This window comes from Bacillus rossius, assembly GCF_032445375.1.
Source record: "Bacillus rossius redtenbacheri isolate Brsri chromosome 4 unlocalized genomic scaffold, Brsri_v3 Brsri_v3_scf4_1, whole genome shotgun sequence".
Taxonomy (NCBI): domain Eukaryota; kingdom Metazoa; phylum Arthropoda; class Insecta; order Phasmatodea; family Bacillidae; genus Bacillus; species Bacillus rossius.
The window spans coordinates 26,848,853-26,859,350 of NW_026962010.1; the positions used below are offsets into that span (position 1 = coordinate 26,848,853).

The 10,498-nt window shown below is 37.6% G+C and overlaps 1 protein-coding gene across 4 annotated transcripts; it reads left to right on the top strand.

The window, feature by feature from the left end:
* Positions 1 to 1,568: 1,568 nt before the first annotated feature.
* On the top strand, positions 1,569 to 9,972 carry LOC134541628 (tigger transposable element-derived protein 6-like). 4 transcript variants are annotated; one of them, XM_063385197.1, is made up of 4 exons: positions 1,569 to 4,693; positions 5,027 to 5,292; positions 6,204 to 6,411; positions 8,319 to 9,972. In XM_063385197.1, the coding sequence occupies exon 4, from the start codon at positions 8,338 to 8,340 to the stop codon at positions 9,655 to 9,657; it is 1,320 nt and encodes a 439-aa protein (XP_063241267.1). In that variant the 5' UTR covers positions 1,569 to 4,693; positions 5,027 to 5,292; positions 6,204 to 6,411; positions 8,319 to 8,337; the 3' UTR covers positions 9,658 to 9,972. The 4 variants fall into 4 exon arrangements, with proteins under 4 accessions (XP_063241267.1, XP_063241265.1, XP_063241266.1 ...); XM_063385195.1 differs by having other exon boundaries at positions 1,569 to 6,411; XM_063385196.1 differs by having other exon boundaries at positions 1,569 to 5,292; positions 6,204 to 9,972.
* The last annotated feature ends 526 nt before the right edge of the window (positions 9,973 to 10,498 follow it).

Genomic DNA, 10,498 nt, shown 5'->3' on the forward strand with positions numbered 1-10,498 from the left:
GCCCATTCTTGCGCGGGGTAGTTTCGCACGGACTAGAAAACTTCCTCGCCCGAGCCAGGGACATAGAATACGATCTGATGGCGCACCGACGTACCAAAAACATCGCGACGCCGCGCCCAACTCCGCAAACTCAGGAGGCGGTGCAACCAGAGGACGCGCAAGCAGTCGTTCCGTACGTAGAACAGCCGCCTCCGAGAGATAACTACCGGCCTTACACTCCGCCCCGGGGGAGGGGGGGAGCGTCACAAACCAGCCCGCCCAGCCGGGCCGCGCAACAACCGCGCCGCGAGGAGCGCCGCGGCGGACCACAGGGTGCCCAAGACAGTCGCCCGCCTCGCTGTCGCTACTGCCCCACGTTGGGCGCCATTTGTCGCCCTACCGGTCCCTGCTACGATGTTGCCGCTGCTGAGGGCGCCAACTAGCCTAAGTTTAGACCCTGTGGGCCAGTTCACAGGTAGAGCGGAGATCCTCGGGGTCGTGACGTCGCCACATGGCTGGCAGGGAGCTGGATCGGTAGAAGTGGTGGTCCGGTGAGGGTAGAGCTGCTCAGTTCCCGGCGGAACTGTTCACTTGCGGGCGCGACACACAACTTGCCTGGTCCAGGTCTGAAGCTCGACTGCCTGCATTCCGCATCGCTGCGCGTCACCCGGAGCCCGCTTCCCGCAAAAACGTCCCAAGCGCAGCAGGACTCCTCAAGCCGCGAACTACCCCCCCCCACCCTAGTGAGGCGACGAGGGAACATAACGACCTGTGCGAGCGAAGGGAGCACTTGGAACGACGTCAAAGGCAACAAAAAAAAACACGTAGGCCTACCACAAAAAGACGCCAATAATTACTTAAAATAAACATATATTTCATTAAACGTTAAAACAATGCAAACATTTTTTTTTCTTTTTGTAACTATGACTTGATATTTTAATGGTTCAGTTTTGTTCAGTTGTAATGAATCGATGTCACAAACATAATTTTCTTTGTCAATACAGCAGCTTATTAATTGTCCAGTTCTGAGTGTTGTGTAATACTTCTAAATTTGTGGTTTCAAATCTTTAGGGGAATTTGTTAAAAATTTCTTTATAGTAGAGCAAACAGAGAAAACTTTAAAAAGGAATCATGTATTTAAATCTTAGCACTTTACTTTAAATAATTTTTACTGCCGTGAAATCATACACAAAATAAATTTGAAAACTGATAACTTTGACAAAATATTTCATAAACACTAATACAAAGTTTAATTATTTTAGCTAATACATTTCCAAAACGTGTTGAGCTCTTTTCCTAAATAGAATGATAAACCACAAAGTAGATTTCCAATTTTTATGAAACTAATTTATGCAGTAAACAAAATAGTTGCATTCATTAGAATTTTTGGTCATATTATAAATGTTTATTTGGATTTAGAAGATATTTATGTGATACAAATAGGGCTTGTTATCAAGTAAAATAATGATTTGTATCTAATTGTTACAAAATTAACTAAAACATTTTCACGCAAAAAAAATTGCGGGGAATAAATAACCTAAACACTTTTTAAGTACGTATGTTACTGTATTATCTCGTAACTTACCGTATTGGCCCGAATATAAGGCGACCCCGAATATAAGGCGACCTGCAGTTTCAGGAGGCCAAACAAATGTAAAAATAATTTTTGGTAGAAATTAATGTGAAAATTCATTAGACATACATTTTGTGTTGATAAATCGTTTTTGCATTTATGTATAACAATTAATTTATATTTATCACATTACTTATTTAAAATAAGTTTGAATGGCCTACCCTAAAAGTCAAAAGAAAACAATTAGAAAATATTTACATTTTTAAGTATTACATTAGAAATTTTTTCGTATGTTTACTCTAATGAAGCTGCATAATTGTCATCTTCAGAGCTGTTTATTTGTCTAGAGCTCGTTCCCCGCCGTTCCACCGATGTGTGATTGTGTGATTGTTCATTTTTCACAGTTTACTGTATCTACGAATTTAAAATTTTTACAATGGCTATTAATCACTCTTAAAATACAGCATTTAACTTTCCGTTTGACTTAAGCTACGTATTACCACAGAACAAGGCGTATTACTATTTAGTAGTGTGTTAAACGTAAAAAAAGCAAACAAAGAATGCATCTCGCCGGAACAAAACAAGTGGCTAGCTGACATGATGAAGCATACGGCCATGAATAACTCGGTTACGTGACCGCGTATATTTGTCCATATTACTCTCTGACAGAGAGAGTCTGTTCTATGAATTTGAAAGAATAATCTATTATAATTATGAAAGGTTTTTACATAAATAAAGAGTGGATTATTAAAATAGCTTTTGAAGCAACGTACCAAATTCCTGTTAATATGGCGTCTTCGTGCGTGTTCGGCAATGTTCGTTTTACAACAAAGAAATATTGTGGAAAGACAGTTGGCAGCCGTGAATTTCCAAACATTACATCCGAAATGTTTGTAAACGTAAACAATCGTTCTGAAAATAACTGTGATATTTTAGTACAAATATTTCCGTTAAAAATCTGAAGATAAATTACCGTAAATGTTAACACGCGATTGTACACAAAGTACAAATATGAATTGTGAAATAAAAGGTTGCCATTTTGAGATGCTTCAACATTCACGGTTTTTACTCAAGAACAAATATTTTAATTTTCAACTTCAAACAATTGTGAATTACTGCAATATTAGGTGGATTTATCGTTTTTCCCCGTGTGAGGTAACAAAGTTTTAGTTAATATAAAAAATTGTGAACGTTTTGTTAAACAATGTTTCTACTGTAGCTTTCAGCTTGGAACTAATGTTTGCGGTTCTGACGTCTTGGGTGCGAAAATAAGGCGACTTCCAATTTTTGCATCTTTCGTTTATGTAAAAATGGTCGCCTTATATTCGGACCAATACGGTATTTACCCGTAAGTTTTCACCAATAGTTGCGGCACTTAAAAAAAAAATATTTTCATGAAAAATCAAGTACGTAAGCACAGATATAATTGACTGGTGAGAGAACACTAGTATTTGATACAAAAAAAAAAAGTGAATTACACAGATATTATTTTTCATACAGCATCATATTTTAAGTGGAATGCAGTAAATATTTCAAATAAAAGATCAATGATCAAAGACCATATGAATGCATTTGTAATGCCGCAGGAAGTTTCCCTCACCTCCCACACAGTTATGAGCGCCTAATACCCAGTACGCCCGAGCACTCCGCATTCGAGTCCCAACAACCACCGTGCGGGTCCCACCCACCCCTCGGGTCCCTCCCTCCCCTCAGCCAATGGGTGAGTATTTGGCCACTGCCAATGGGAACAGTGATGTTTCTGCGGGGCGGACCAAGGGCTGCCAGGAGGTATCGTGGAGGGAGGTCAAAGCAGTGCAGGGGAAACGGTCGGGGTTATGAAGAGGTCGGGGAACTGACATAGAGCCGTACGCACACCACGCTCGGAACGCTTCTGCGGTCATGCCAGTTGTACCAGTATCTTACATAATATGCCAATTCAAAGTTTACGAAATTTACAACCATGTCTTTTTAAACAATTTTTACGTCAAAGTCTGCAGGTTTATGTAATGTATAATTTTATTCCTTATACCTAAATTTTAATGAAAAATCCTTTTTCCTAATATTATAAAAATATTGCATGTTTAGAAAAACATAAAGATATGTTTTTCAATTAGGTTTATAATGTAAAATTTTGTTATTTTAATATGGTTTTATTTACTGAATGTTTTATATAATAATGAAGTCTATGGAGTGAAATATTGTGGAATGCTCAAAAAAAAAATTTATTTAGGACTTTAATGCACGTTTTCGGTGTGACACACAAGGATTACGGGGTAAACTTTTACATGTTATTAAAAAAGAATGATATTACCACTTACTTAATTTCTGTATGGGTAAAATATTCCAGAAATCTCGATTTCGCAAGAGCGAAATTCGTTCCTGCTCTTGCGACTGTAGCACCGTACCCACGCAACATTATTTCGCTCAGAACGCTCTAGCATTGTAATAATTTATGCTAGCGTTTTGCAAAGTATGTTATTTTAAAGCTTAAGTAATTCGCAAAAATTTTCAATTAAGTTGTTATTAAGTCAGACCATCCGTTCATATTATGATCAGTTTATTATGTCCTTGATTGAGATAAAATAAAACTCATTAAATTAATTAATATATTTATATCACACCTTTAATATTACCATTCTGAATTTGTTTCAACATGAATGTGTGTAATAGCATTTCCAGATTATTTTGATGATTTTACGGAGAGTCTACGTTTAAAACTATAGAATGGAATGTATTTTAATGGACTGCTGCAAGTCGCTATTATCTAGGACTTAACTGCACTTTTTCCATGATATGCACAATAACTACAGTGGTAAACTTTCGGTATGTTATTAAGCATAGTTGACTCTACCACTGTGCAAAAATTCAGCTTTGGACAAATTTTTTCGAGGTTGAAACCTTTGTTTCCTGAACTGATGTACGCACTATGATGGACACTTAGTGAGCGTTCGTGTAATTAGATTTGACAGAAAATAGGGGAAGTCCGTGTAATTTGGACCAGCGTGTAATTCGGGCCAGCTGTGTTTCTCAGAGCCACCAACAGATAGCAGCACCGTGAACGTTTGGCAGTTGCGTACGTTCCAGTACAGCGCTGGTTCAAAGTTATTTGCTTGTGGATGAAGCGACAAGGAAAATACGAAGGTAAGTACGATTTTTAGAGTTTTCATGAAATAATTTAATTATTTTACAAGCGTGGGATAGTGAAGTAGTTTCATCAATTTAAGTTATGCTTGATTTAGGATTAAAGTTCGTAAAGTAAACTTTATTTATGTGTATTGACAAACGTATATGAAAATACATTTACCGGGATTTCAAATATGGCGTTCAAGTTGTGTCGTTGTGTAAAATTTGGTCCAACAGTCATCGTGTAATTTGGACCACTGGTCCAAATTACACGAATGTGGTCCAAATTACACGAATACATTAAAAATGAGCAAAAATAAATTAAAAACGGGTTTATTATTATTGTTTTAGATGACTACAAGAGAAGCACGTAAATCTAGGGGGATTTATAACAAATGGAAGGAAGAAGACTTAATTGCTGCCGTACATGCCGTGGAAGAAGGAGTGGGGATTAATAAAGCTGCGGATATTTTCAAGATCCCAAAGAGTACACTGAAAATAAGAATAAAACAACATTCTACAGTTTCAAATTGTATAGGCCGACCCCTTGATCTGCCAAAAGAGGTCGAAGAAGATCTCGTTGAACATCTCTTGCATTTGGAAAACATGTGTTATGGGTGTGTATATTTTTGTAAAGTTCTTACAGTAAGTTTGGAGCCACAATTTAGAGTGTCAGCTGTTGGTCCTGTAGGACTCTCAATTGTAATAAAATGGAGAATGGCTGCTTTCTACAAATCTAACTCAAAATTCTCTTTGTTTATCCTTTAATTATTTATGACAAGTTTTAAATTTGCCTACTATCCAGCTATAAGGCACAATCACCGTGCTAGTAGGCCTACAGATAGTAGAGGAACTTCGGGTATTGTGGACCCATCGGTTAAAGTGGACCCACGCTGTCAAACTCAGTGTATGTGGCTGCAACCTAGGAAAAATCACAAGAACTAATCTGCCACAGATGCTCAGTTTCTTAGACTGTTGAAAGCGTGCGCGCATAGGTCGATCTCCGCAGGTTACGTTACGGTGACGAAAAACCAAGATGTAAAAGTTTTTGCAGGTATGTATGTCTGTGTAACGTGTTGAAATACTTTAGGTAAATAAATTATGTATTATATTTAAAAGTAACGATAAAGGAGCCTGTTTTAATGGTAGGTGTTGGAAATGGTCAGCACGTAAGTAGTTTCGATTACAATTCCATTTTAATAACAATGGCGTAGGTCGGCTAAAGTGGACCTATGAGGTGCCGGTAAAGTGGTACCGGTCCACTTTACCCGCCATATTTTACATAACATACAGTTTTTTTTTAAATTAATTTTTACTTTAGGTAGGATTCACGATACTTCAAATTTCGCTTAGAGTAGCGGCAGAAGTTAGTAAAAGCCAATCAGTGAAAAGCTTTTATTTAAATGCTACTCGCTGATTGGTTAATTTAAATTTCAATGCAAGGCTATGTGAAAATTCGCTGTCTCGTGAATACCACTTTACTCATTTTTTTATAACGTATACAGAAAAGTTTTTTGGTTTGTTGTAGATGTCAACACAGGCAGAAAAAGTGGGTGTGTCAAGAAAGAGATTTAAAACATAGAGTCAACAGTCCATGATTACTGCTGTTCATGTTGTTCGTAAAAACGATATGGGCTTGAATAAAGTGCAAAAAATGTTCAATGTGCCTAAAACATATCTAGGAAGATGTGTCAATATGATTGACAAATCTCCTGAAGAATCCATTCTTACATCAGGTAGGAAACCAAAATTTAGTCCCAGAATGGAACAACAGTTAGTTGAGTTTTTGTTGTTTATGGAAGCTAAATAATTTTGTTTAACTATGCAAGACGTAAGGAGGCTTGCCTACCAGTTAGCGGAATAAAATAATATTGAACACAGGTTTTCTGAACTCAGGGGGGCTGCTGGAAAGGATTGGTTATATGGATTTCTAAGGCGACATAAAAATATCACATTACGAACTCCTTCAGGAACATCAAAAGCCAGAGCCAAGGGGTTCAATAAAACTAGTGTTGCAAACTTTTTTGATATTTTAGAAAGCGAATGTGAAAAAACAAACTTCCCTCCAACTAGAATCTACAATGTAGATAAAGTGGATTGTCTGTGCTAGCCATCGAAATACCTAAAGTGATTTCTTTAAAAGGTAAACGCCAGATTGGATCAATTTCATCAGCCGAACGAGGTTCACTTATCACTGTGCTAAGATGCATGAGTGCTGGTGGGAGTTATGTACCACCTATGTTAGTGTTCAAGAAAAAACTTCAGTCAACATCTTACAAAAGGTGCTCCTCCAGGTTGTGTATTTACCTGCCACCCTTATGGATGGATCAACAGTGACATTTTCAGTGAATGGTTTTATCACTTTGTGGATAGTACCAAACCTACATGCTCTGATCCTGTTCTCATTTTGGACGGACATTTCAGCCATACCAGGAATCTAGAAGTTATAGACAAAGCCAGAACGAATCATGTCACCATAATTTGTTTGCCACCACACAGCACACATAAACTTCAACCCCTTGATAAAACTTTTATGGGTGTTCTGAAACATTATTATAGCGAAGAAGTGCGTATATTCTTGAGGATAACAGGCTGTGACATATTTCGACTGAACTCTTTGGGAAAGCTTATCTGAAAGCACAAACCGCTGAAAATGCTGTCAGTGGTTTCCGCAAGACAGGAATATACCCAATTAAGGAGCGGCATGTGTTGTTACATCATCTCCTTTCAAAAACAGTCTTCAAGAAATTCGTAAACGAGCTGCCAAAAAAATCCGGCCATTTCAGGCTACTGGAAAAAAGAAGAATAACCTAAATAAACATCTATCTGGGAAGACTATGGATACAAAGCAATCAGTTGAGCGTAACACATTTGACGAAACTGATGCTACTTGTATCTATTGCTCTGGAAAGTTTTCTGAAGACAGAGCTGGGGAAATGTGGGTTCAGTGTTTCGAGTGTTTGGACTGGAGTCACGAAGAATGTGCTGACAATGAAACTGCGCATTTCGTATGTGATATTTGCAAAACCTAATCCACCACTTTAGCACATATATCTACTGACATAGGGCTACACGTATGTGGTTAGTGCATCCTTATTACAATCATGTTGTCTAGAATGTTTTCAGTGTGCAAATAAGACATTTAGAATATTTTAGTAAATATGTGCACTTTTATTCTGCTAAACTTCACTATTAATAACTTTTTTGTCTCCGAAACGTGTACACACTGCATACTTATACAAATTAAAATGTAATCTTTGTTTAAAAGTTTTAATAATTTGGGATGGGTAAAGTGGACCCATGGTTCCACTTTACCCACGCTGTTCGGGTAAAGTGGACCTTTGCATACTTTTTTATATATCACTATATAAAGCCAACATCCTAAGTGAAATTAGTAGGTTCCATATTTTTGTTACCCTTACATACCACACTGTCATATTGAATACACAGATGTAATTATCTTATACAGATACTGAAATATAACAAAAAAACAAAAGGGGGGTCCACAGTTCCTCTACCTATTATGTTGCTTCCCGAATTGGCATTTTTTGTCACGAGTGTCCCTTTACTGTAAGTCTTTTAAACATTGACTTCAATTATTTTTTTATTGAGTGGCAACACATATTTGGTTATTTTGTTACAGATTAACCAGGAAAGGAGTTATGAAACTAGCTTTCGAAATAGCAAAGAAAAATAACCTCAGCACTCACTTCAATAAAGAAAAAGAAGAGGCTGGAAAAGAATGGTTCGAAGGATTCATGAGACGATATCCACAGTTAAGTTTGAGACAGCCAGAAGCTACTTCTTTAGCAAGAGCTGCTGGATTCAATAAACCGGTTGTCAACAAATTCTTCGATGAGTTGGAAAAAAACGTAGACCAGGAAAAGATTACAGCAGCCAGGATTTTTAATATGGACGAAACTTCGCATACTGTAGTTCAACGCCCGGAAAAAGTTATTGCACAAAGAGGGAAGCACCAAGTTGGCGGCATAACAGCTTGCGAAAGAGGACAAAATGTGACAGGAGTATACGTTATGAATGCTGTTGGGTTATTTATCCCTCCAATGCTAATCTATGCGAAAAAAAGAATGAAGGATTCTCTAGCGTTTGGTGCTCCCTCTGGGACAATTTTCAGTTGTCAGGACAAAGGTTGCATGACTGCAGATGTGTTTACGGAATGGATGTCGCACTTCATTCGGAACGTAAAACCTAGCGTTACAGAAAAGGTTCTTCTCATTTTAGATGGACACAGCAGTCACACCCAGAGCTTACATGCGATTGATCTGGCTCGAAAAAATGGTGTTATTATGCTTTCATTGCCATCGCATTGCACACACCGTTTGCAACCACTCGATTTGGCTTTTTTTAAGCCACTGAACACCTACTATGACTCCGCAATTGCAACAAAGCTCAGAACGTCTCCAGGAAAACGACTTACTGTTGAGCATATTGCCTCTTTAGTTGGAGCTGCGTTTCCTAGAGCTGCTTCCATGGACACTGCAATAAATGGCTTTAGGAAATCTGGGCTGTGGCCAGTTGATCGCCACGTGTTTACAGATGCTGACTTTGCTGCTTCATCGGTCACTGATCGTCCATTTCAAAAACCAGCTAGCAAGGAGCAAGAACAGCCAATTGAGCCTACTCCTGTTACCCTAGATGTGATGATTACTGAGCAAATGGAGCATGCTGAAGAAGTACGACTGTCTAAAGTTTGTCATCCACCAGAAATAAATGTGCCTACAACTTCCAAAGACATTAGTTATGGTTCAAGTGATGTTCTTGGTTCACCTGTAACGAGTTACGTGTCTGCAGAGGAAATAAGCCCTCTCCCTTCATGCTCATTTTCACCACAGCAAAAGAAAAGACGAAGACGGGAGGTTTCAGGCATAGTGCTGACATCAACGCCTCATAAGGAATCGCTTACACCTAATAGGAGTCCATGTTCCTCAACCAAGACTACTGCTTCAATGAAGATGAAATAATTATTTACTAACGGAAAGCCAAAATTCCAAAAGAAGAAGAAGAAAGTGTTTATTGCAAAAAGTTCGGATACAATGTGCATCAACTGTGGTGACACTTATGACACAGATTGGATCCAGTGCAAATCTTGTAAACTTTGGTCACACGAGGAGTGTGCAGATTTAAGAGATGCACTTTGTTACTTTTGTGATGATTGTGTGAAATGCTAAGAATTTCATTTCATTCCTTAGGCCAAAAGGCTTATTTCTCATTTTGAAGATTTTTTTGTTTTACATTTTAAAATACATGAAAGAGTAACTAATAATACATTTGAAGTGCAGAATGTTTTCTATTTCATTTTTCTTCTTTTTTCGGTTGGACCAAATTACACACCTATGAAGCTCAAATTACACGCCTTTGGCCCAAATTACACGGTAACCTAAATATTAGAAGATCTTTAATTTTCTTTTTTATATTAAAGTAAATGGGATTTTACTTAAAAGGATTTGTTAAATCTTGTTATGGTTCATCGGCCCCTAAATTTTGAAGAGTTTTGAAATTATATTATAATTTTTACAAGCATCTAAATTTAAGTGGTCCAAATTACACGGACCTCCCCTATAAGTTTTTTCCCAACAAAAATTTTTTTGACGATTCATTTCACAGCTTTACTGTGTGAGAAATACAACTTTGCTAATATTCTAAAGAAGATATGGTGGGGAAAAATTAACATGTTTACGCCAAACAATTTCTGTTTTATATTTATGGCTTCTTTGGTTTTTTGTGTATCTTTTAATTTTGTATAATATGTGAATATTTGCAATAGTTAATATACTCATGCTTGGATTATAAATTTAGATAAGT